Source organism: Limulus polyphemus, unplaced genomic scaffold (genome assembly GCF_000517525.1).
Source record: "Limulus polyphemus unplaced genomic scaffold, Limulus_polyphemus-2.1.2 Scaffold3279, whole genome shotgun sequence".
Classification (NCBI taxonomy): Eukaryota; Metazoa; Arthropoda; class Merostomata; order Xiphosura; family Limulidae; genus Limulus; species Limulus polyphemus.
This window is the reverse complement of record NW_013668889.1, coordinates 69,676-97,590: the sequence shown is the minus strand read 5'-3', so window position 1 is coordinate 97,590 and position 27,915 is coordinate 69,676. Positions and strand designations below refer to the sequence as shown.

At 36.6% G+C, this 27,915-nt stretch overlaps 2 protein-coding genes across 4 annotated transcripts in view; one reads left to right on the top strand and one right to left on the bottom strand.

The window, feature by feature from the left end:
- The window catches only part of LOC106469058 (BRISC and BRCA1-A complex member 2-like), a 38,695-nt gene extending 36,586 nt beyond the window's left edge, over nt 1-2,109 (top strand). Inside the window, exons 9-11 of the mRNA XM_022397459.1 lie at nt 1,151-1,261; nt 1,423-1,573; nt 1,932-2,109. Of these exons, the coding sequence (XP_022253167.1) occupies nt 1,151-1,261; nt 1,423-1,573; nt 1,932-1,992 (323 nt within the window). The 3' untranslated portion in view covers nt 1,993-2,109. The remainder of the gene's footprint in view (nt 1-1,150; nt 1,262-1,422; nt 1,574-1,931) is intronic.
- A 131-nt stretch (nt 2,110-2,240) lies between these two features.
- The window catches only part of LOC106469059 (GDP-D-glucose phosphorylase 1-like), an 82,326-nt gene continuing 56,651 nt past the window's right edge, over nt 2,241-27,915 (bottom strand). For all 3 annotated transcript variants that reach the window (XM_013929512.2, XM_022397461.1, XM_022397460.1), the window contains 6 exons: nt 20,574-20,632; nt 19,622-19,724; nt 18,074-18,177; nt 6,353-6,504; nt 4,290-4,355; nt 2,241-2,613 (listed from right to left, as the gene is read on the bottom strand). In XM_013929512.2, coding sequence (XP_013784966.2) covers nt 2,498-2,613; nt 4,290-4,355; nt 6,353-6,504; nt 18,074-18,177; nt 19,622-19,724; nt 20,574-20,632 — 600 coding nt within the window. In that variant the 3' untranslated portion in view covers nt 2,241-2,497. The remainder of the gene's footprint in view (nt 2,614-4,289; nt 4,356-6,352; nt 6,505-18,073; nt 18,178-19,621; nt 19,725-20,573; nt 20,633-27,915) is intronic.

Here is a 27,915-nt window from a genome sequence, read left to right as displayed (position 1 = left end):
AGACAGGATGTAACAGGTGGGTGTGGAAAGAGGGGTCTGATTTTCTATTTGATAGCTCTATAACCAAACATAATTGAAGGCTATAAAAATTTAAATATCAATTATTTGTTACATTTTGTTTATGTAATTGGTATAACATAAACAAAATGTAGTTGAATATAAGACACCAAAACCTTGTGCAATCGCAGTAAAGTGTACCCATGGCAATAGGATTAATCTGTACAAGGTGATGTATCCATATGTCTTTGTTTTGCCTCTCTTTTTGGTTAGTGCTACTATGACTAGCTATGAATTATTTGTGGTTACTGTTAGATAGGATTTTAAAAGGTTGGTTTGTGACAATGAGTGCCCTTGAGCTAATGTCAGTCACTTCTACTTGTTTCAAAAGTGACAGACATGGATATTTCTAAATAAAACAGTGTTCAAATCATATTTTATATTTGAGTACTAGATGATAATTCCAGGGGCTGGATTAATATTTGGTACTTTGTTTTCCAGTAGTCTCATTCTCTCTGAATGTTGATAGACCTTCCTGCCACTAGAGTTGTGCTAGATTTGATAAAGGGATTTCTCTTGCAAGCTTGTCTACTTCCTCATTTAGTTTTACCCCTACATGGCATGGCACATACATCCAGGTGATTGTTTTACCATGCATTTGCTTTACTTTCTACCATTTATGTAAATGCAACATCCATGGTTTGTAAACATGACAAAACATTTACAGATCAGATGTTTTTGCTAATGCAAAAGTTGGTATTTCATAGTGTTACGTAGACGTATTCTGGAATCAAGCTTACAATTTTGGCTGCTTGTCCTGTAGTTAAACAAGCAGAATAAATACACAGTTTCTGTTACTTTTAAACAACTGGAAGATATTTAGATGCTCTAGGTTGTCAAGAGTTCCGTTGTGTTAAATAAGGTGTAATATACAAGTTTATTATTTTAAACAGATTGTTTTATCTTCTCTACCACTTGTATGCATAATACATTTAAAGTGTTTAAATATCTGAAAACATAAAATTCCTATATCAGTATTGGCTGACGACTGTGGTAGCAAAATCACCATCCAAACTTTAAGGATTTCTTCCATTGAAATCCATAAAGACAGCTACTGAGTGTGTTCATAAGAACATTAATTCACTGTAAATAGTATTGATGTTAATCTCTCATTTCTCTAGGAGTCTCATAGAATATGATGCTGAAAGCTTTTCACAGGTCACTTTTTTATTGGAGTACAAGCACTTCTTCTTTATCTTCAGCAGTAAGTACCCCTTTAAATGATTTTTCTAGTTCAAAATTCTATATTCCCCCAAGTGTAATGTGCATTTTTTTAGCGTGACATAAAAAATATTGAATAATTTTGTTAATTCAAAAGTTGGCACATACTTTTGGGCTGCTACATTGTATTGTGGTAATTTCTAGGTTTTCTGCCCCACTATTTCCCACAAGAAAAGCCTTCGTTTATTTTCCAGTCTGTATATCATGCTTCCTCAGGCCAGCCTTATACCAGTACTTGTACCAATTATCCCTATAGTCCTCGATGGTCTGGAAGTGAAATGGCTGAAAGAGCTCGGTAAGTAATTGTACAGATGCTTGTTTCATGCATGAAGTTTATATTAAATGCCATACTTTCATAACATTTTTTTCTGCATCCAGTAGTGTTAGAGCATGTTATAGATCCTATTTTTTGGACAGGGTGATTATCTGGATCAGTTTTTATATAGTTATAGGTTAGCAGACAAAAGTTATGAGTTTCATAATGAATTGTCTAGCATGTACATCCTGTAAATAACTTCTTAAAAAGTATATTTTTGGTTTTAGTACATATGTAAGCATGTCTTGAAATTCAATAATTTTCAACATAATTACTGAAGCAGTGAGGCCTAACTGTTTACCTCTAGTAATGTGGCTTTTTTAACATTTGGATCTAGGTCCTTTATTTTGGAATATATTCCAAGTTTCCAATGGAATTCAGTGACTAACAAAAGTTAAACCTGATGGAAGAATAAAACAGCAAATCATTCAAGAACATATTGTCTGTAGATTATGAACAACTTTGTAAATATAATTGAGCATCAATAAAATCCAAAATACTGATTACTGTATGCATATAGTGTAAGTTGCAGTTTTAAAGTGTTTTCTGTACAATAATTCACTGTTGAATACTGTTTTGTTCACTTGTATGATTCCTTTTCCTACATCTAACTAAAAAAATCCAAGAATTCACAAACTCAGCCTTCTAAATCTAAATGTTTACTTATTTTGTTTTTCCTTCCACATTCAGTGAAAGTTACAGCTATGGAATAGTGAAGTGTGTATTAGTGAGAAATTTTGATAATACAATCCACCTCTTTTTAGCTCATTAACAATCATAGGTCCCAAACCAAAATCATGTTTACAAAATATCCTTGTGCAATTGTAGTCATAAAAGTGGTTACAAGAAGAGAATGTGGTGTGATCTTCCAGGCTAATCATTTACTTCAGTTGTAGTGTTGTTTTAAACATCACAGATTTGTTTAACGTGTTCTCGAACTTTGAAGAAAGCTTCAGAACAAACATCATCCAGAATTGATGCTACTGCAGCCTCACTAATGTTCTGAAAACTTCTTTCATCTGATAAGAAATAAAGTTTTTATGTACTCAAATAGTGATAATTTAAACAAAATATTTTCACTTTCATTCTTGATGTATCTATGACAACTTCCTACTACTTAAAAGTCAATGAAGATAGCCTAAAGGTTATAATATTAGGGAAAAGCCAGTAAATATTAATCCCTAGTATTTACTTAAATAAATGATACAGTAATTATTTCTGTGTTGAGACTTTTGCATTTGTAAAACATTCCCAAGGATGAATTTAAGCATTTTATTAGTAATAAGCCCTTTATATTCTAGTGGCATAATATTTGCATTCTTAAAGTGTGATAGAAATAAAATCAACCAAGTAGCATGGCTGCACACCATGAAAACAGATATTTATACAACTAAGAGTGCCTAAGCCAAAAAAAAAACTAGCTCAAACAGTAAGTGATATTTTATAAACATGGTAAAATTAAGCAACTTCACATTACTCCCACTGCATCATTTTACTCATGTGCTTTAAAACTGAATTTACATTTAAAAATTACAGTTTAAGTGCCAGAAGCTGGTGAAGCATTACAAACCCATAAGTCTAAAATTTGAACGTTCCTTTTTTCCTAACTCACTGCTTAAGGGGCAGATAAGATAGATCTGAAATGCTATTTTTACATGCCTTTGATTTTGAAATTACAAGGGATGTGGAAAAAAATTGCATATCTTAGGCCTGTTGCATTTATGTTCTCTGACCAAAACATATATAAATAATGTACATTTACTAATATTAAATGTGAGTTTTTATACCCATATATAAAATTTTATTGTGTAAGTTCTGATAATGAAGTCTGAATTACTCCCCCCACATTTGTGGTAATATGACTACATTATCAAAAATGGGTTTACCTTAAAGTAATCAAATAACACAAAAATTAATGTATCTGTTTTCTTAGAGCATAACTAAAATACATTTGTAGTTGCTTGCTATTTTCTATATCTAATAAAATATATCACCCATACAGAGGACTGGACATTTAGAAACACTAAAACAATCAACAACCTAAGTGTTTTATAAGGCAATCTTTCTTTACTCCTGTAACAGGAAGATCTCTATTCTGAAAATGCTTCTATTTTGAGTATTCATCTCTTTTTATTTTCCCAAAAGAGGGCCTAAGGCCACTTAAAAGAGTCACCTGTTTTAACCACTCGCACCACTATACAGTAGTGTGTTGTCAGCCAGCCAGCAGTAGACACTAAAATGATGCTTAATGTTGCATTTGTACTGCTGTGACATCAGTAAAATGTGCACATGCCATGAATCACAAAAAGAATTATGTACTCTGTAGGCTACAACACAGCATGATATGTGCACTTCAAAAGCAAGAAATAAAAATATTTGTTACTCTTGAAACAAAACACTTTTGTGGACCCTACAGAACTACATCTAGTTTAAGTAGAAATTTTTAGTTGTCATGGTCTGTAATGCTTCCATGATACTAAAATATCAAAGTTAAAAAACCTGCTCTGACAGAGCTTGGAACCCTTTCCTCACACTGCACCAGTAGATGGGGAATTGAACCCGTGACCCAAAGATTGAGAGTTAAATGCCCTAATCACCAGGCCCTCTTACCAACTTGTTTATCAGTACTTAAGTCCCAACCAGATATGTCATAGTAGTAAGCTTTTGCTCAGTGGACTTGCCCTTTTCAACTTACTTTTTATGGGTAGATGGCCTCCTAATTCGCAAAGAGCTGGATTAAAGGCTTCATCATTCTTTACTCCTGTAACAGAAAAAGCGTATGCAAATATAAGCATATATAATAGCAAACCAGGATTTTCAATTATTAAAATACCATAAATTTTGACATTGTTTATCCTTTTGTTAAAACTACAATTATTATGGTGTGAAAAACTTTTACCAGCTGGTGAAACATGATTATAGTTAATTATACTTGTCATAAGACATTAGTATTAGGTCTATTATATTTTTAAACTATACATTCTCTATCTAGTGCCTTAGGGATTTTCAAGAATTAAAAATGTATAATATTAGTATTAGTCATATCCATTGCCATCAATGTGTTTCCTTCAATTCAGAGGTTTTCAGTCCAGCTGAAGGAAGCAAAGGTCCCTAGAGTGAGTCCCACCCATAGATTTGCCAGAAAGAATTAGAAATGAGGTTTTGGACATGGAGACTGCAGTGTTGGCACAATCCAGCCATTTAGACAGACTCCCCAGAAGAGAGGGTGTGAGCATCATAAGGGAAAACAGAAGATTGTGGGAGATATTACATTGGATGATCAAAGTCCATTTAAAAAGCCTCATATGAGCTTGGACAAAATGTGATAATCCCTACAAGAGACAGAACCTCTCACACAGGAAGTATAGGTGATTAGATGCTCCATGTCTTAAAGACAAATGGATGGGGGAAGGTTGAGTGAAGAACTGAAAAAGACACCAAGGTGAACCAAGTATTGGGTTGGAGTAAGGAATCACTTGGAAGGTTTGACCAGCCAACTCAGATAAGCAGCTTCTTTAAGAAGTGGTGTGAGGAGCCAGTTGTCTATGGAATAATTGAAATAAATTCCAAGACTGTGGATACAGCAAGCAAATGCTCCAGTGGGGATAGCTCAAAACTAGTGCATCTGATTCCGGGGAACAATTTGAAGAAAAATGTCCGGAGGACAGGGCAATCGGAACATGTAGAAAGGTACTCGTTACATTGGCCTTGGTCATCCGAGGGAGAGGACCAACGGTGAGGAAGAAAATCCTCCATCTGGAACTGAGGAACCATTAGACAGTGGTTAAGAGAAGGTTAATGAAAGGATGCCATTTCCTGGTCTTTAGAAGATATCAAAAAGATAAGAATCAAACCTTAGAGTGGGGCAAAAGACCCTCTCAATGGCTCTCTCGACCAAATGATCCAATACCATGGTTTAAATAATAGAGCAACAATAGATACAAACTGTCTTCACATTTATGGCTGGATGACTGTTGGATTTCCTTTGTAGCTCAATACCCGTCATGTATTCGTAAATTTGTTAATAGATGAGAAAATGATCAAATATATTGAAATAAAAATATACTGAAGAGAGACTTTTCCTTATTACATACAAGGCATTGTCTTCTCTTCTAAGGAGGAAAACACAAATAATGTGAAGAGTATTTGTCACTGGTGGGCAGGCTAGCTAGAAAATGGAATCTTTTTAAATTCTGTTTTTTCCTCACTGAATATTACAAAAGTTCAAAATCGTACATGTGAAACATGCTCATTTGTTCATTTCTTGTAAAGCACAGAGCTATATAATGAGACATCTATGCTGTACCCACTTATTCAGCATTTTAAGTCTCTAGACCAGGGGCATTGGCAGAAGAGGCCAATACAAGGTCCATTTTCTTCCAAATGTCACCAAGAAGTAATGTCTAATGCACACTTTTTAGGGGTGGGGTGCAATGGTCACAAAAGGTTGGGAACCACTGATCTAGACTAACTACCGAGCTACTGGAGGCATATTCTCCAGGACTTGGTAGAAAGTTCCTATAGTATAGCAAAGGCCATTTTCTTTGGTATGCATTATATAAGCTATTCATGCAAATAAAATAAAGCTACCTGGTGCTTTAAGTTAAGTTTATGTCAACTGGAGCCTCCTCTCTACATATTTCTCTTGTTTTTATGAAACTGTTCCAAGTTGATTAACCATATTATATATATATAAAGAGATAAAAATACACTTTGCAAAATGAAACTTTCTCCTCTTTGTTGCAAGTACAGCCTTACCAAAACTAGATTTTCTTGCCCAGACAAAAATTCTAACAGCTTCATAGATTTCATATTCATCTTGCTTTCCATCAAGCCTCTGCCCTCTGGTGATTAAAATGTTATGTGCAATAGATTCATCCAAAAGATACTTAATAACTTTCATTACTGACCTGTAGTAAAAAAATAAATAAACATTACCATAATCAAGAAGAGAGATTTGATTAATGATGGTATATAAAGGTGTAAAAATGCAACATTTTAGTAACACCTAAAACAAAAATAACTAGATATGTATAGGTATGGTCTCACACAAAATAACTTTTTCAAAAGTTGGTCAAATGTTTAAAAAAACAAAACTACTAACCATGTTCTTGGGTTCAGTTTCTTTTGGATATTTATCCAAAGCGACATACATAAGGGATATCACCTATAATAATCTCAAACCTTGAACTGACATAGACTAGAGGAAAGCAGCCATTCCATAACATACACTGCTAGCTCTTTGGCTACTATAATAGAATAGTGGGCTAGCATCCTAACCACTAGGCCATGCCTAACCAATGTATACGTGCCTCGAGTCTTTTCAATAGTACTTTAGAAGTACATACATGTACTTTCACAATATTTTATAAAGAATCACTAAGTAAAATTTTTATCAATACAGAATACAAAATAAAGTTACTGCTACGAATTCTTAAAATATAGAACCTCTAACATTATCTATTATATTAATAAGAACGAAAAACATAAATAAAATGGAATAAGGTTTAGAACTACAACCTATGTAGTATTTTAAAATCAAGTTTGAGATAGCTTCATTTTTTGTTGAACCCTAGAATTATTGATAAATATAACATACTAGAGGAAAAGTTAACATTTTCATTACCTGAAAATGCATTTCCAATACATACCTCTACACACAGAAATCCATCTACCCTGTGTGTCTACTTTAGAGACGTGCATGCCACTAGCCTTTAGGAAACTCCCACCTAAACTCAAGATTTCTTGTGAATTGTGCTTTTTTTGCAGCAAAAGTCCTTCACAAACAGGAGGGTGACACAGCCTCCCTGCACACTAGCTCCCTCTATGCTTTTGCATTCATGATCTTCATTCTGTGATGAGGCAAAGAATATTAAGTTGCACTGGAAGTGTGTTAAAAGGTGAGTATCTATTGGAAATATATTTTCAGGTAAGGAAAATGTTAACTTCCGAGGCAAAACGCTTCTACACACATAAGGGTACACTCTTTGCCCAGATTGGAAGGAAGAGGTAAACAAGCCATATGTGTTGTAGGTATGGGCAGAATAAGAACATGGCTGTCTGGGTAATTGCACACAAGAGGTAAGAAAGGCAACATGTGTAGTGTGGATGGGTTCACACTACACCAGCTGCAGAAGGAGGGCACAGGAATCATTAGTGCAGGTAATTTTCAATTTTACCATCAGATGTTTGGACTGACATCAGGTGTTGGAGGAGGGAAAGGCAAATTAGTGCATGTGCAGGAGGATGGCATGATTTGTTTGTAAGTGCTCTCCTCAACTCAACTGGAGATGATTGCAGATAATCAGTGGGCGAACTCCAGTTCAAAATCATCAGCTTCTGGTATGTGTATTCCAGTCCACAGCAAGAGGAGGGTCCCAATTGTCTTCATCTCATAACCAGGAAGCAGAAAGGAAAAGTTACTTCCATTCACACAACCCAGGCAGTATACAATCAAAATTATGCCACCTAAGAACCTGACATCCGGGCAATGGTAGAAAAGAGGAAATGCAAACATGGCAGGTCAACTCTGGTCCAAAATAAGGCGGCATCAGAAATCTTACTTCCAGTCCATGGTAGGAGGAGGATCCAAACCAACCATGTGTGTGATAACTTATGTTGGCTGTTCCTAGATTGATCCAACAACAGACCACACAAGAACCAACATCTGGGTAAGGATTTCCCTTACTACACTCAAAGAAGGGGGGGGGTAAGAATTTGCAGTGAAGAGAGCTGGAGAAATTGCCTGGATCCTCATTGTTCGCCTAATGGAGAGAATGCAATGGGTGCCTGCACCAATCTATTTTGAAAAGCCTGCAAGCTAGGCTGTGCACCCCCCTAGTGCTGGCTTCTTCCATGATAGTCCATTGAATAGGTTTGGTCTGGATCATATAGTAGACAAATATCAGAATATACCATGAGGATACCTCAAGTGGTCTTGCAGAACTTCACATCTCAACAGTGGGCATTTATGAAGCCAGGGCAGATGGTATGAGGAAGATGAATCCTAGGGATAGTTACATTGATGAACATAGACAGATGAACCCTCTAGAACAACCTGGAAAAGGGAGATGTCTGACAGTAGCATTATTAGGAGGAAGTGGTGACTGATGGGCTAACATCAAAAGCCACAACCCCCACTTGGGTAGAAGGACCACAAAGAATGACACCCAGATGGGAAAGTCAGGTTCAAGAATGATAAACTGGACTAAACCAACATGAAGGTGGAAGGACAAGATCCAATTATCGGAGGAAACAAGATGTTGAAGCAACAGTGTGTAGAATTGTCAAGGGAAGCAGATTAGTTTGTCAGGTGACAGAGAAGAAAGAACCAAGGGTAAGCCAACCAAGAGAAAACAATGAAGAGGGTCACTAGTCAAGGCCAGGACCCAAGGGAAAGGCGAATGAGCATTATAACAAGTAAAAGACCAGACCTGGTGAAAAGCAACAATGGCCAGGACCAAGAGATGGAGAACAGATGAAGCATATAAGTGAGAGGGTTGACTAGGTGAATTAAGTGAACACCTCAAATGAGCACCTGAAATGGAAATTCGGGGAGAAGAGACATTCTGTGAGCAGAACACTGTTTGGCCCAGAAAGGCAGTCCACAATCTGTTCCAGTATGTGGCAGGCAGGGAAACCAACCCAATGAGAAGAGGCCAAAGAAGGAAAGTCCTGAATAAGAAAGCAAGGGGTTTTGGATTGGATCACCCAATCTAATTAAGGAAAACCAAGGAGTGGTTGGAAAGGATCCTAACGGAATTATCCACTAGGAGGAGTAATAATAGGATCATGCTAAACTTTATACAGGAAGTTCAAGTGCATGAATATGGAAAGAGGACTCTACCTGGTACAATGTGCTGAATGAGAAATAGAGAGTCAGTTATGCTCCCCAACCAGAGGGGGAAGCATATGTGAAGAGGTGTAGGTCTAGTTTGGGTGGAGGTAATGGAACACAGATGGTGATAGGGAATCAATCCAACCACCCATACAAAGGTTAGAATGGAGAAAGGGATAGGAGAACCACCGGGGCCAAAAAATCTCAAGAGGCATCCCGCTGATCATGCAAAGGCAACTAAGAAGGTGTATACAAGTGCAACCAAATAAGAAATTACAAGGTCTGTTGATCACAGGCAGATGGAAGGAGGCTGATCAAAGCACAGAATGAGCTGAAAGTTCAAATTTTCCTACATTGAAAATGTATTTCCAATAGGTACTTACTTTTTCACTAATAGCACACCAGTCTATTATACCCCTTTATTTTTGTGCCATTTCATAATGTGCATATCATGTGACTAACCTCCACCACCTATACTACCTCCTCTCACTCAAAGCTAGAATTCAACACTGAAAAGTTGAAGGGGCTGACGAAGGCATGACAGTATTCAAGTAAATGGATAAGAACAGGTGTGCCAGAAGAAGAAAGTAAGGCACACTTGTGGGGTATAGCACTACTTCTGGAACTGGTATGCTCCTCTGTCAATAATAAAACTGTAATATATATATATAGGGTAGAATGTATAAGGCAGGCACCATATGCTCAAGAAAAAGAGGTATAGCACTTTGCTTTGGAGCAGTGCAGTGTAACTATTACATGAATCAGCACAGAGTGGACATACAAAATGTCTAGAATATAATCAACAACAGGCCCAAAGAAACATGTGCCAAGGGAAGAGTTCTGAGGCACATTGGAAAAAATAAAAAAAACAGGAGAAGCATCATAAATAAGTAGTGAGATGAAATTTTGTCTGACAATTCAGAATCAGCCCATTGTCAACAGATAGTGCATTATTTGTCCACATATGTAGTATATGTGATACAGTAAGGTGTCAGATAATGTGATATAGGCATAAGTGGCTAGGGCTAAAGGACTGTAACTTGTACATGAATAGTCCAAGTGCAGTCTGCCCAGGCAAAAAACTTCCAAGGGAAGCACCTTGGGATAAGTTGGATTATGCCAATTGTGATCCATCTGGGTAAAAACCACAGTGAAAGTGCCTTGCATAACTTTTAAGATCAACAAGTGTAGTATGCCCAAGCATAAAACATCCAGTGGAAGAGCTTTGCATAAGATATGGAGATCAACAAGTGCAGTCCACCTGGGCAAAAACATCCATGGGAAGCACCTTGGGATTCTATTGAGTAAGTCAAGTGTGGTCCAACTGGGGAGAAACATCCAGTGGAAGTGCCTTACATAAACATATATATTATGATTAACAAGTGTGGTCAGCCTAAGCAAAACATCCCAGGGAAGCTCCTTGGATCCAGAATAGTATGTTATTGCCTATTCAAGAATTATAACAACAACAGCTCTCTTCTTGCTAAGTGGGTACTTATAAGTTATGGGACCTCCATGGTGCACTACTCCAGTGACTAGGAACCAGAGTGGTAAGGACTCCCTATATCCACTATAAGAAAAAAGGGGGAGTCCAGAGGAATGATGTACTGGAGACTGTGCAATGGGTGTCTGTGATTACCTATTTTGAAGAGCAGACAGACCCAGATTGTAAGAATCATGGGTCACTGGGCAAAAATCCACATCTGTTTTACTCATGAAGTCCATTAGTGATGGTCCTTTATATAAAATACATCAATAGTAAAAGTACCCAGCTTCACTCGGGTTATTAGGTTGATATATTCTAGATGACTATGTCATCAATATGTGTATTCTGAACCCATTTTAGCATAAAAGCCATTGTTAGAATGCACTGGTTTATCTATATAGTACAAGTTTTTATATAAGGAACCACTTCTTTTGTATGTTTTTCACTAGCTTGCCTCATTAAAAAGAATTTACTGACATTTGATTGCCTCAACTGCACTTTTCTGCCTCTTTGTTGGTCAAGTTTGATTTCACAAAATTTATTTATTTTAATTAGTTATCAAATGTGAGGTGGGGGTGGTAGTACTTGCCCTGTTATTTTTGATGGGTTATACACTAGTCCCACAATAGTTAAAACTACCCTATAACTCCCATAATAGTTAAAATACTATAACAGACAAAACTACTGGATAACAACCCGCAATAGTTAAAGCATTTATATCGCTAAACAACGATATATATTGTTCATCATTACAAAAAGAGGCATGTGAAAGCGTTCATGACAGTGTAACATCCCATTGTTGGTCAAGTTGGATTTTGCAAAATTTATTTATTTCAATTAACTATGAAATGTGAGGTTTGGATATACTGTGGGGTGGGGCTATTAGTACTTGCCACGTCATTTTTGATGGGCTACATGCTAGTAATAGTTAAAACACTAACATTCTATGGTGGACACATTTCTTTCCATGTAGTTTTTTGCATAAAAAGATGTACACATGCACGTAAGTAAATAAAACATTCAGGTGCATATCCTCAGAGTCCACTTAGTAGGAGGGGGAATTTCAGGTTTGTAGGTTCTTTGCTCTTGGAGCTATAGCAGTCACATATTCTTTTCTATGTGATTTTTCACTAGCTTGCCTCATTGAAAAGATGTGCATGCACGCATGTGGATAAGTAATAATACCCAAGTTCAAACTGTGCATGTGTCTGTCCGTCTCTATGTGATTTCTATTTGTAATATAAGGAGCCACTTCTTTTCTATATGGTTTTTTGCTAGCTTGCCTCATTAAAAAGATGGGTGCACACATGTGAATAAATAATACTCAGGTGCACACCCTGAGAGTCCACTTAGTATGGGTGCAACATTTCAGGTTTCTGGGCAGTTTCCTCTTGGAGATATGATGGTCACATATTCTTTTCTATGTGATATTTCTCTATCTTACCTTTTAAAAAGTTGTGCAAGCATGTGGATAAGTAATAATACCCAGGTGCACACCCTCATGGTCCACTTAGTATGTGTGTAAAATTTCAGGTTTCTAGGTTTTTCTCTCTTGGAGTTATGGCAGTCACACACATAGAGACACACCCTTTTGTTATTATAGACATACATACCACCAGAAAAGCATTCAGTGGTCTTAAAAAACACCCTATCTCTACAGTGATAATTTACAGATTTAGTGCAAAGATCTAATATTCAGCATACCTTACCAAACAACACACACCACTAGGTGGAATCCTGAAATATGATGCATATCAACTGAAAAAGATACCAATGCAGAGAATGCACAGGACTGAGAAGACAATCTGGATCTGAAAGTGAGTACAGGTGGAAAATAGATGGTGAAAAAAGCAAAACAATTTTCATGGGCAGCAGCTGTATTGAAAAGGAAGGCACGATCTGGATAAGTGATAACATAAGAGAAATGGTAAAGGATGCAGGAAACATTATTGGCATGAGCATCAAAATGATGATGACCAAATGCCAGGAGGAAAATGAAATAGATCTTAAGGGAAAGATGGTACAAGAAACACATAGCAATGGGTTCAAAGGGAGAACCAAACAGGGCATTAAGAACAACACTGAGATCCCAATTTGGAAGAACCAAAAGGGCGTGGAGGATGAACAAGACAACAGAAATGGTAAAGGAGGGAAATAACTGGGGAGGCAAAAGTTTTACAGAACTGGGAGAAATGGAATGTGTTTGACAGAGCAGCCCAATAACTAGCAGCTGTTGACATGAACAAACCTATCAAACAACCAGGTAAAGAATTGGGACAGTTGAGGAACAGTAGGATGGGAAGGACTAAAGCCACGGCTAAAGGACCACCATCTGAAAGTAGACCAATGTCTCTTTTACATGGACAATGAGGAAGGCTGATTGGGTAATGAAAGATGCTACACGAGGAGCGAGTACCTGAGCTGAGGCAAAGGACCAGACAAAAGCTACTATTGAAGATAGTGTGGTTACATCTGGATGAAATATGTTTGATCACAGTTTTCAGAGGAGTGACCTGAACAGAGGTAAGGACAGGGAATGCTGTTCTAGTAAGGGCCAGACAGTCTTTCTCCCTCACAGTTTGACTCCAGCATTTCCCAATATGCCTGAAATTCAAATCACACATAATTATGACCTCATTAACAGCTGAAATCTTAATCTGACTGTAAAGTTTCTCCCTAGTTTTCTCAGTATCATTTGGTGGTCTGTAACAAGTTCCCACTAAAAGCCTTTTCCCTTTATACCTGTTAATAGAAACCCAAATGGATTTAATCTCCTTTCTATTATATTTGATATTCTCAACTTCAACAGAATGTAACTCACATTTTACATATAAAGCCACTCCTCCCCCTCTTTTTAGTACTCTATCCCCATTAAATAACCTATAACCCTGTATGTAAAGAAATTTCTGTCATCAAAATCATCTATATTTAACTAGGTTTCAGTTATTCCCATTATATCAAAATCCTCCATTCCTACCAATGTCCAAGGTCATCTCTTTTATTTCTTATACTTGTAGCATTACAATAGTAATAATTAAGCCTATCCTTAGAACTATGTCCATACTCATTTCCTATGCTAAACTTTTCTCTACATTTTTGCATTTAGTTTATCCTGGGCTTTACCACTTTCTTGTCCTAGTTTAAAGTTTACATTTTCCTATACCAAAAGTGTATTTCCAGTAATACTTACGGGACATTTATTATGGATTTGGTGTAAAGGACACACTGACTTAGGTGGAGAGAGTCACGAGATTAAAACTACTATGGGTAATATTGTGGGGTATAAAGACTAGAGCATGCGAGGTATAATTCATACCAATGCTTAGATGGGCAGAGAAGAGAAACTTCTGTCAGGATAAAGCTAAAGTGTGAGAGGAGCGAAGTGTGCTTTGGAATCTTTCCTTACAGCTGAGTTAACAGCCCTGGTAAACAAGCCAGATCCTACCCTATTTAAATGTCAACCATCCATTCCAAAAAGCTCCCTTCTCCCATTGAACTGATCTTACAAGTCCAAACAGCCAATCTGCTCATCCTTACATATTAACTTAAGCCTAGCATTTAGTCTTAGAGACCTACTCAGATTTCATTCCCACAATTAATTCTCAGCAGTATCTCTTACACAATTAAGTTATGACCTTTTCTTTATGTGCCTTTATTGACCCATTGTACTTATTAATTAGCTCATCTGACATACCTTTCCCTACATCATTAGCCCCTATGCACACAACAAAAACTACATCATTGCTAGCCTTCTTTATTATATCTCTTGCTCTGTCAGTTATATCTTCCACCTGTGCCCCTGGGTAACATAATCTAAATCCTTTCTCCCTATTTACCCCACAGACTATTCTATCCACATACCTTGTCAAGGAATCACCTATAACTATAATCTCCTTAAGTTTATCATCCACATCCTTCTCTGATCCGTTTGTTTCCTTTTCTCCAATAGTTCATCATCTGCACAAGCCAAGTGCTGAAATCTGTTGCTCATTACAATTAAATCTACTACTTTTAGCCCTAATAGGACTCTTTCTAACTTCTTGAAAGTCATTGTTAGCTGATGTATCCATTATATGTAAAAGCTTAAGCTTCTCTTGAAATCCTGCTATCACTTCTCACAGTTTATCCTTCTCTCTATGTATTGCCTCTACTTTAAATAGGATAGCCCCCAACTTCTCCTCCAACCTACAAACTCTAGATACAAATTGCACATCTTCACAAATAAAACCCACTCATTGCACCCATCAGACCTGACAAACTGTGAATGCTTAATTCCAACACTAGCCTTAACCACTGTATTTGTAGCCTGAAAATAAAAACTCAATACTAAATGTAAATACTAGTAACCTATTGCCAATACTGTTATTGTTAAGCCTAGCATTTTAGAATCAAATATAATATAGCTTTTATCACTACTTTATGTTCACACTAAAGTAATTAAGTTTATCTTTAATTTTATATAAGTGACAAATAACTAGTCTTTACTTTATTTGATGTTTATGTAATACTAATATTAATAGTAATAATACAATGTAATTAGTCTGATTTATAACCTATCTATAAACTAAATTTAAACTAATGGATCTAAACTAAAGTCAAATAAACAAAATAATCCTTAAAACACGAAGAGACAATTAACTAGCCTTTAGATTGTATTTGTTTAATAAACCAATCTATTTAACCAGTTTTATGATTTTCCAGTAAGATGAATTACAGTTAAGCCTTAAAGTACAATTACACTTCTTAAGCTCTAACTTAAATCTTTAAGCCTACTATTTTTATTTACGTATATTACTAAACCTAGTTCATCTTTTGTTCTTCAACCCAAATCACTACAAATGATATTATTAATTTTAAATAATATTCAAAAATCTATAACAGTATAACAGCTTTTCCTTCCAACATATTCTCTCTTCCATAGTGCCCTCTCATTTATCTTCTGGGATTTTCTCCACATCCCCTACCATCTGCAAGAACTTCTTCATCTCAACTGTCACCCCTGATGGACCACACATCACATCCACACCTTTTTTACCCATAGCTTTAATCATTTTCATTTTCTACATTCAACAGTTTTTTTATAACACTGCTTCCACCTTTTCTTTATGTCCTCATCCTTAACAGCCACTGACCCATTTCTGTTCTTTAGTACATTTACTTCTCCAAAATCTCTTCTTCTTCTTTCTCTAGGCTTAGCTATCTTATATACCAAATTTTCTTCTTTAGGCAATTCCAGCTTACTATACCATTCCTTCCATGATTCATTCTTTGCTATGGCCTCTGCTTTCATGGCATTTAGTTCAGCTTCCCTATACATGAAAGTATTGTGTTTATTTCCTTGTGACTCTTTGAATATTCTTCTCTTCTCCTTTATTGCTTCCTGTATTTCCTCATTACACCACCATTTATCTTTATTTTATTCTTTACTTCCTTTTGATACTTCACAAACCTTAACTGCTTCCAACAGTGGAACTTTAATAGTTTCCCAATCCTGATCCAGGTCTCTTCCTTCTACTGTATTTGCATTTGTGGTCTGTCTCTGTCTGGTCAATTCTTCTTTGAATTTATTAATGTTTTCTCCCTTCACTTTCTGTACCTTGATCTTAACTCCTAGTTTATGCTTCTTGATTCTATTCTCTCTGTGTGTCTCTTTATATCTATTACCAACAGTCTATGTTGGTGCACTATTTCCTCCCTGGGTATCACTTTACAGTTAATGATATTCCTTCTATCTGTTTGTCTGACAACCACAAAGTCAATTGGACTTACATGCTGACCACTTATACATAATTTTGGTTTCTCTACTCTTGTCCTCCAGGCACACCCTGAAGACCAGCTTGTCTTTCACCATCATGACAGTTTAGGTCCCCTTCAATTATACTTCTTTCTATTAATAGTATGCTCCTGACTACCTTGTTATGGACCATACACTGATATCAGGTTTATAATTACATCACCAAAAGTCATCTTTACTATCATAGCTCTGTCATTCATCATTTCTACTTCAATTACTTTCTCTTTGAGTTATTTATTTAGTATTAAGCCACTCTATTTTTCCTTGTATTCTTGCCACAGTAGTGTATTTTAAATCCTTCTCCCAGCTCTCTTGCCATTCTGCTTAGTCTTCTGTATATAAAGAGGATGAATTTTCCTTCTCATCGTTACATAAACTATTTCACACTTTCTCCAAGTCAAACATAATCATACAGTGCCATATGTATGGAAAACTACTTAAATGGTGAACAATCACATAATAACATCTATATGGAACTAGCTATATAGTAAACATACTTTAAAAACTACCTACATGGTAAACATACACATTAATATATGTATGGAAATACCTACAGGGCAAACACAATCACACAGTAAGATAGTTTATGGGAAACATAATAACACATTAGCAAACAGTATGGAAAATCACCTATATGGTAAACAAAATCACACATTAACATGCTGTATGGGACTATCTACATAGTAAGCATAATGACATAATAACAAATTATATCAAACTACCGATATGGCAAATATAATCACACCATAACATACAGCATGTAACTCTGTACATGGCAATCATAATCACACAATAATGTACTGTACAGAACTACTTATATAGTAAATATAATTGTAATTTCATACTTTGTAAAAGGCCATACACACTATAAAAACCCAATGACAAAACGAATTTGTACATAAGCCAATGAGATAATGTTGTAACATAATTAGACTAAAGAAAGATGTGCTATATATATATTAAGAATAAATTATGAATGAAAATATTTGCATACCTTTTTAATTATTTTGTAAAAATTACAAAAATTTAATTTTTCTTCTAATATTTGAATTAGAATTTATTTTCAAATTTATTTTTATATATATATATAAACACATATCTTTTACAATAAAAAATGTACATTAATGTTCTTCAGTACTTAAGTTGTAAATTTACAGTCCTTTTTTACATTATACTTTATCAACCACATGTATATTAAAACAATTTAATGAGAGATTTAGAACACATGCCTGAATACATTAACCAATGACCTTAAAATAACATCAAACTATGGAGCATCAATTTATGGAAGACTGAAATAATATTTGGGAAATTAACGTTCATAAATAATAATAAAAAAGATAAATAAGAGGGAATACAAACTTCAAAACTACTGTAAACTGGCTGTTCTGTAGAAGTTGAAAAACAAACCCCTTGCCAGGATAATTAACCACCTCATAGCACAGACCACTAAGATGTTGAACAGGCTGAAACATCAAAATCAATCAACAATACCAGTTTTTTTAATAATTAGTTAACCAGTGTACTAAACAGAAAATTAACAAATTCTAACATTTAAAACAAAAAAGATCACAAATGTAATATAGTTGTACCTCTTTTGGTTATTAAATAAAACATTAAAAACAGCATACAAATACTTCTAAAAATTTATTCTTTTCCTGTCATTTTCTTAAGCCTTTAATGTTTTTCAATTTTTCAAGTGAACTTCTTTAGATACTAAACCTTTTCAAAAAAAATAACAACCTGGTAATGTTGAATTTCTGGTTCAGTTCCTCAACTCTATCAGTATAGATAACACCTTGCTAATTCCTGCAGGGAGTGAACTTCTTGTTGAGGCCATAATCCCTCTCAGTGAAGGTAATGGCCAGATAATACCTACATTATTTCTTTGTTGAGTTTTCATGCAAAACTACTCTAGAGCTATCTATGCTAGACATCCCTAATTTCGAAGTGACAGACTGAGAGTGGGTGGCTAGTTAATTTCACTCACCTCCAACTCTTGGGCTACTCTTTACCTATGAACAGTGGGATTAACTGTCACATTATAAAGCACCCACAGTTGAAAAGGGGAGCATATTCTGTAATGGGTTTCAATCTCGCAACCTGTAGATTGTGAGTTGAGCACCCTAACCACCAGGCCAAGTAATGTCTGCAGGGAGTGAACATATACCCTCTCCGTGCATGATTATAAGACAATCTGAGAATCTCACTGAGAACAGTTTATAAAAGCGTTGTATTTGCTACAATGTGTGTTTATAAAATACACTGAGAATCTCACTAAGAAAACTTATCGATGTACATCACAAGCCATCTTTTCTGTACAAAGACAGTTAATTGTCAATTAGTGAACTCATGTCCTGTGTACACTGGAGAAAAAAAAAAGAGTTGTGTGGCTTATTTGAGTGACTTTCTGCATCCAAATTGAACTGAAAGAAAATTGAGAAATTTGACAAGTTAACATATTAACTAAGGGTGGATGGAGCTAACGCATTGTACAGTTGTGTACCATGATGTTGATGATTATTAATTAATTATTTTATATAAGTATTATTAATGATTTTTTTAATACATATTTCATCAATTATTCTAATAGTACTACAATAAGTTCTTAATAAATCATCATTCCAACAATACCATAGGGCCAACACACAATTCTTGAATGTTAATGCTTACACCATGTGGTAGCAGAAGTAATTATCAGTCATAGCAATCAGCTAACTTGAACCCAGATGGGTCTCTTTAGTGAGTCTTAGGCAGTTGCCTAGGCCTAGAGTTTCCTCTTTGCTATTATATAGTTTTATACACCATTTAAATCTAGTAGTTTAAAAAAACTATAGCAACACGAGATTAATGTTACAATTATAATTTATACTACATAGTTTGATCCAGTGTACAAGAACATCAACTTACGGTAATTTCAATGAAAAGATGATGTGAAAGATAATACAAGTGAAAATGATAATGGTTTACAGATGCATAGGCTCCAAGACTGTTAAATCCTACCCGAAAGGATCTGGAAAATTCAAAAAGAACTTTACATGTACAATGAAAATATATAATGATACATTTTCAAATTTTTTTTATGTTAACATGGGAGAAAATTTATACTTTAATCCTTATGGACATAATGCGGTGAATCCTCTTAAAACATTGGACACTGTGTCCAAAAAATTACACAGATTTAAATCAACTAAAACAAGAGAATTTGAGATTACATTGAATGTGAGACTCTTATTGAGAAAATTTCATGAAAATGTTGCACTTGCTACTGTGTGTAATTACAAGACAATCTCAAAATCTTACCGAAAATGTCCCATGACAATGTTGTAGCTGCTACAATGTGTGTTATAATACAAACTGAGAATCTCACTGAGAACATTTATTGACATTGCTATTGTTGCTACAGTGTATAATTACAAGACACTCTGAGAATATCACAAAAAAGTCTTGAATAATGTACTGCAGAGTTTTGTATATCCAAATGAAACATTGTAGTAGTAAACAAGATGGTCTTAAATAATGATTAGAATTGCATCACGTATGTTGCCCTGCACAGTTTCATATATCAAAATGAAATTGTGTAGTTGGGAAGAGATACATTTCAGGGCAAAACAAGTAAATTATCATCAGACATGTTTTAATGTATAGTTTACTGCAATAAACTATGACTCTTCCATAATAAAGAAGCACTTATAATTGGTAGTTTTTTCATCATTTGATGAATATCTCCTACAATATTTTTCTACAAAAGTCATCCATTAAATGCTTATACTTCCTTATCATCTGACACCTATGTCTATTTGTTTGATATCAACTTCCATGAAATGAAAAACAATTTAGTTTCAATAAGAATCCAACTTACGGATCTGCACTCAGCAGAAGCATTTCAACAGCAAGCTGAAGTCCACTTTCATTAACTACCTGAACACACAAAAACAGAAGAAATTCAATTGTTGTCATCAGTAAATCAAATATATTATGCATCATACTGTTCATATAATTGTCTTAAATATTTCCTTGATATATAACAAAAATTGTGTTATATATTATTACATACTAGACATATAACACTACCTGTTACATATCAATACTTATGTAACAGGGCAGCCCATGGGCATAGTCAATTGGTTTGACTTCACACAAGTTACAATTCATATAAATCCAGTTTGTGCAGTCGCAAGTGGAGCACACAAGCAACCAATTCGAGGAAATTTACGTGTGGAATAAAGAACTCAATCAGAGACGTTTGTTACTACAACACAAACTAAAATTTATTTATAGACTGTTAATCAAATCCTCTATATCAAAATTTCCAAAGTTATCTGGAAACAGTTCAAACTCAAAACTATCAAACTCTTCGTGCTGCACACTGATATGTTCATTAATTAAACCTTCTACTATGTTCACCAACATGAATATACATAATCTTATTACTTCTTCAATACAGTTAGTGTTTTTTATTTTTCTCTCTTCAGACATTATGCATTATATAATTGAAACATTGTTGGACTAGATAAGATATAACATTACTTACAAAAAGTGTGTGTGACGGATGTCTTCTAAAGTTTGAAGTGCAGCCATGATGGGTCTACTAATCAGTCTGTATCAGCTGAAGCAAGATGATTTCAGAGATGGAAGCACAATGTTTTATACACAATTTTCTGTGCCTTCATGATAATTCAAAAAGTTCAGCAGATCTACTTTCACAAGAAGTTCCTTCAACTCAATTGGCACAAATGGAATCTTCCATTAAACCATAACTATAACCACTTTTTAATTGGTTCATGGAGAACTATCTTCAGATTATTATTTGATATCCTTCGCATAAACACCCAAAACAACTAACTCAGGATGTACAGAGACAAACTGTATAGCATTGGCCTCTTCACAAGTACTACTCTACTTGTCAATTCTCTATGTCCAGTTAATCGTTTTTTTTATATGGTTGCTTTGCCTCTTGACTAATTTTGAGATAAATGTTCACTGCATTCTCAATCAGAATTGCATCTGTTTGGCATTAATCAAGGCCTGGAATGCATATAGCTATCTAACTCATGTAATGTGTCTTGAGTTTGTCTCACCCTTATTTGGTAATGTGGTTCACTAATTAGTGTCCATATTTTTTTATACCATCCTTTGGTCTGCTGTATATCTCTAGGTATATATTATCTGTCTGGATCAAAGAATTATCAATTCTCTATGTAATAATTTATATGTTAATTAAAACTCCATTTCTAGAAATTTGGAGTATTTGCACTATAGCAAATACTTCAATCCTTCCCACTTAAAGAAATTTTTATTTCTTGTAAAAATGTTATCATAAAATTCCCATGATTCTACCTCTATCAGGGTGTTTAACAATGCATCATTCCAGAACATTAACATTTCCCTAAATTGAAAATGTATTTCCAATAATACTTACCTCTGCTGACACTTATAGCTATTACTTGACCTCCAGGGTTTCTTGTTTGTCCATCTAAGCATTGATCTGATTTTTCTCGCTTGCTCCAGTCTTTTATATCCCACTCAACTGCCCTTGGCAATATTTTTCTCATGATACTCTCCACCTACATCAATGCACCATCTCTCCTGGTACTGTATATAAGCACCTCACTCAGATAATTTTATCCCTTTTTTTTAGACTGACACCATCACAGTCTCTAACACCAGCTCTTAGTGGAGAGGAAGGGCAAGAGAGTGTCAGTAGAGGTAAGTATTATTGGAAATACATTTTCAATTTAGAAAAATGTTAACTTCCAGAACATACTTACCTCCACTGACACTTACAGCTAAAATCTAACATTGAGAAGGTGGAGGGGCTGATGAGGGCATTATCCATACAGAAAGTGTCTGCATATATCATGGGTGTACCAAGATAAAATTGGTACCAAAGTGGGGGAACTACACTACATCCAGAACAGGTATGCCCTTCATCCTGAACTTAGTTTCTGTATCAAGGTGGAATTGTACATGAGTGATCATCACTATAGGCCAGCCCCAACCAGATAGCTGACGTTCCACTACTCAGGGTTGGAATAAGGGGTTTTGGCAATTGGACTGCACCATTACATATATATATACTATTGATTGAATCCCAACCTGTAGCCATAGAGTGATGTGTTCCAAATCACTGGTATCACAAAAAGAATGTAAGCTACACTAAAGTAGACAAACCTTCTCCACCAAATGAAGCCCAAAAGGCAATGCCCCAGGCTTGAAATGACAGGATTATGTATGCCTTAATCAACCAAAAGAACAGAACACATCTGGTCTGAAATTATGAACATTCATCCTTACTCCCCAACTGAGTGGGAAAGGAGCATTCCACTTGCCCCCAGAATTATGGGGAGGATGTGGAACAACTGTGCTCAACCATGGACCTAAGATGGGACCACTATGCATTTAGAATTATGAGGATATAGTGGACCCCCTTCCCTAAACATTGTACTAAACCAACACTGATCAAAAAGAAGGGCTATGTACACCCCAAATGGGTAGCTGAGCATCAAATCTGAACCAGTATTACAAGTAGGCTCCCATGTAGGCTGGTGCTGCTTCTACTCACATGTGGGAAAAACACATCCAGGGACCCAGGTAGGAGGGCTCCCAACTTTGCCCTCTTCTCCTCCGAGAGTGGAGAAATTCACTCTAACAATCTGGAGAAAAAACCTCTGTTCACCATCCCAGTGACTGGAAAGCTGGTGTGTTAAGGGCTCCCTTGTTTCTCTAGTAGAATCTGAGGGGTAATGCATGTTGGGAAGCCCTAAGGAACAGTGCTCTGAAAACAGTGAAATAGGTGAATCAACTTCCCTTAATTTTTAAAAGGAAACTTACCCCAATTTATTCAATCTGACGATTGGCAGGGACAGGCAGGATCACCTTTAGCTTTACTCATGATAGTCCATGAGTGGTTGTCCAGCATAGTATGGTAATACCATCTGGTGAGCTCCTAGGTGGTCTTATGGAACACCTCATTTCTACAGAGCCTGTTGCAACTGGTAGTAAGTATAGTGAAAAATTGGTTGCTAGTGTGGAATTGAATTGATAAAAGCACACCTGCCTGAGCAACACTCACCACAGAGTGGGATCCAGTGAAAAGAGACAATAGGTGGAAAAAAATACACCTCCTTATAATTTAGCAGATATGGTCAAAACAGCCACAGGCAAAAACGTGTAAATAATGTGAGAAAAAAGTATTGGGACAAGTCTGCATACCAGCCCACACGATGTCCTCCAGTGGTCAATTCAATTCGAGCAGCTAAAGACAGAAATGTGATGGATTTGACGAGATATGAATTGCAGAAGTTTCTTCACCTGTAAAGATAGTCCAGAATAAGGAAATTGGATCATCTTGGGAAACTATGGGATCCCAATGAATAAAGAGTCGATTTCTAGCACCTTGAAAGAAATTAGTGCAAGCCACATAACACCTCAGGGCCCTGATGGGACATAAACAATCAAGGTCCAAGCGGTTGTAGAAGTGAGAAAAAGCCAGCATAAGAATTAGTGAGAAGGATTTATCCCCTTCCCTGCCTGCCAGAGTCTGAGGAAGAAAGGACCTATCAGGTTTATAGCAGGGTGTAAGTAGTAATAAAAAGTTCTGTGCACATGCATTATGAACAACTCTGACCTATGACATCCACATACCAGCAGTAACAAAAAATACACCTAAGAGAAAGGTGATACATAGCATGAGGCTAAAGGCTCAAAAGGATGTCGAGACAAAGCATGTAATACCACCTTAATATCCCAGTTAGGAAAATGAAAAGTCTTTTTAGGACAAAGGACACAAAATGATTTGAGAAGGCCAGATAGCAATGGGGACTCAAATACTTTCCAATATTTAGAATACCAAAAAGTAGTCGATAAAGCTGCCTAACATAAGGTGACAGTAAATGGAGATAGACCTCTGGTGAAAAGTCAAGTCAAAAAACGAGATATGGTGGGCACATTTGGGTTGAATGGGTTCAGTTTCCTTGTGAGACACCATTGGTGATAAGCATGCCATTTCTGTTGAAAAATGGCCATTGTGGGTCTACAAAGAGATTGAGACAAATAAAAGGCAACTTCAAAAGTTAAACCCTGATGCCATGAAAAGAACAGCATAACTTCCATGCAAGAAGTTTGAGCTTTGGAATGCCTGGGTGTAGAATGTTGGATTGAGGTTGCCTCAGCATAGAAAGTGGCAGAGGTGGACACTTGAAGATACTGAAGAATAGGAAACCATGGTTGGGCCAGCCAATCTAGGGCTATGAACAGCACTCAACAAGGAGTTTATCAAACCACAGCCAGAACTCTGGATAACAGATGAATCTGGGAGAAGGCATAGAGGTGCAATCCCATCCAGTCTTGAGTGAATGCATCTATCACCAAAGCCTCAGAATGAGATACTGGGGACCAAAACACCTGTAATTGAGTGTTCCAATGAGTGGCAAATGTGTTGAACATCAGAGTCCCAAACTGAGAGCAAATCCACCAGAAAACCTTGTGATGTAACATCTATTTGGTTGGGCTAAGACATATGATCTGCTATTAAATTCATCATGCCTAAAACATGACAAGCTAGGAGGCTGATATGATGGGATTGAGCCCAGTAGAGAATATTCAAAGTTCAATAACAAAGGTCCCGAGAATGCATGTCCCCTTGACGGGAAATGTAAGATACCATCATGGAATTTTCAGAATGAATCATTTTCCCCTTCAATAGAATTAGACTTTGAACCAAGAAGTTCTAAAATATTGATGTGGAAGGAAGATTTGTCGTCTGTCCATAGACCCTGGAATTCCTGACTGTTGATATATGTACCCCATTCCTGAACTGAGGCATCTGTGAAGAGATGAATCTCGGGATGAGGGTGCAGTATAAGAACACTGATTGTAGTGTTATTCCGATTCAACCACCACTCAAGAACTCAGATGTTGCTCCTGAGTAAGGAGACTGGATGATCCACTGGTTCACAGTTCATGATCCATTGGTTGTGCAGCAACCATTGAAGGGATCACATGTGGGGCTCATTCCATAGCCTGGAACCAAATGAGAGTTGGCTAAGCCCAAATTAAATAAGTGTTGAAAAATACACCCAGATAGACAATATACTGAGTTCGCAAGAGAATAGATTTCTCGGCTCTGATAAGAAAGCCAGCTCTGGTGGCTTCTGAAAGGAGAATCTGGGTGTGTTATTCTGCCAAGTGATGAAATGGTGCCAGAAGTAACCAGTCATCCATATAATGGTGTGTGCACAGGCCCAAAGAATGAAGGTGACGAGAAAAAGGTTGTACGACTGCAGAAGACATATGGTGCAGATGCTAGGCCAAAGGGCAGAGCACTGAACTGCAGAACCTGTGACCCTTGTGCACAAAACATAGATAGTGTGAGGGTGACTTCACTATGAGAATGTGGAGGTATGCATCGGCAACATCAAACTTAGTCATCCACAAACCTGGTGAAAAATGCCAACCAACATAGATTGAGAAAGAACTCCATCGTGAACCTAGGAAGATCTAGGAATTGGTTGAGATGAGAAAAATCGATGATCGGACATGAATCTCCTGTCTTCTTGTGCACAACAAATAAACGGAAATAAAATCCTGAAAGAATGGGATCGACTCTCTCTACTACCCCCTTGACCAACAACTCAGATAGCCCTGGAACAAAGTTCCACACTTTGCAGATCTGATGGTGATGGAAATACCACAGATTGAGAGAATAATGGAGGTGGAGATGTGAATTGAATGACCAACCCCAATGCCAGAACCTGAAGAACCCATGGATCTGTGGTGAAGAAATTCCAGATGTCCAGAAAATGTTGTAACCACACTCCCACTGACCCCACCAGGATAGTGTAAACACCAATGCTGTTGGTGCCAGTCTGCCCAAGTGAAGGAGCCTCTAAGATAAGGCCAGAATCTATTCCGATTACCAATAGATCGAGTAGGTGAAGTCAGGAAACGGGACACACAATGAGCAGTCATGCCATGAATTCCAGCAGGAGCCAAAGAAAGTCGAGAGAGCAACGATGACAAGGAAGAATGCAAATGGGCAACATCAATCCATGATTCCTATGTCTCTGAAACACCCACAAATATCAAGGGATGAAGAAAAGGAGCCTCACGTAACTCAGGGAGGGTGGCAGCAGGTAGACAAAGTGCCTTCAACAAGGCATCTCTACTCAATAAGTCCCAACAACATACAAGCCAGGAAACCAAAGAAAGAGCAGAAGCTGAAAATCTTACCATGGTTCTGTCAACAAAGGACCCAATTCGTCATCAAATTGATTTGGGAAATGCTGAGAGGCTTCCAACAAAATTTGAGGGGAGATAAATATTTCAGAACAGCAGTGAGGAACAGACATATCCGAGAAAATTGTGGTCTGTTCACAGTTATCACAGGCTCCAGTCTGGAACCCCACATACCCAAAAATGGATCAAGACTTTGGGAATCTAAATATATGTCCTTCTGGCGATGGTAAGCCAAAGGATACTGTTCCGACAAACGTGGGGGACAAGGTATAGCTATCCCCTCATGTAACTGGGCAGTAACACTCCAAGCATGAACAGCAATATCAGGTGAAGGAGGAAAACTAAGTAATCACCCTCAGACCTTTCTACCATTAAGGAAGGAGTAGACTTAAAGGCAACTGGGGAGAGTCCCAAAACCTCACAAATCTGATTGTGGCTGATCCAAATTGGCCTCTTAAGAGGCCGGCCTAGTAAATAAAGGTGCCACAAAAAGTGAATCCAAATTCTCTCCAGTGTCCTGGATCTTTAGCAAAAGCAGCCTTATACCCCCCCCCCCCCAGACAAAATACATGTGTTCATCTCACAATAAATCAGATCACATACAGCCTCAACTGAGAGTGACTCTCCCGACTGTTGAGAAATGCTAGATAATAGAGGTGGAATACGGGAATTTGAATAGCCTCCATGCCAGAAACAATAAACTTGGAATTCATGCCTAAAAATGGCGTGTTGAAACAAAAGTTTTTGTTTTTTAGAGTTATCAAGGTATAATTCTATGGAAATCAACTATGCAACAAGAAAATCGCAAACTAGGGCGTTAATTATTGCATCAATTCTTTAGAGAAAGTGTCTAAATACTTTGTTGAGAAAAAGTGATAAAATTATATGAATGGGGTGCTTATATACAGTACCAGGAGAGATGGTGCATTGATGTGGGTGGAGAGTATCATGAGACAAATATAGCC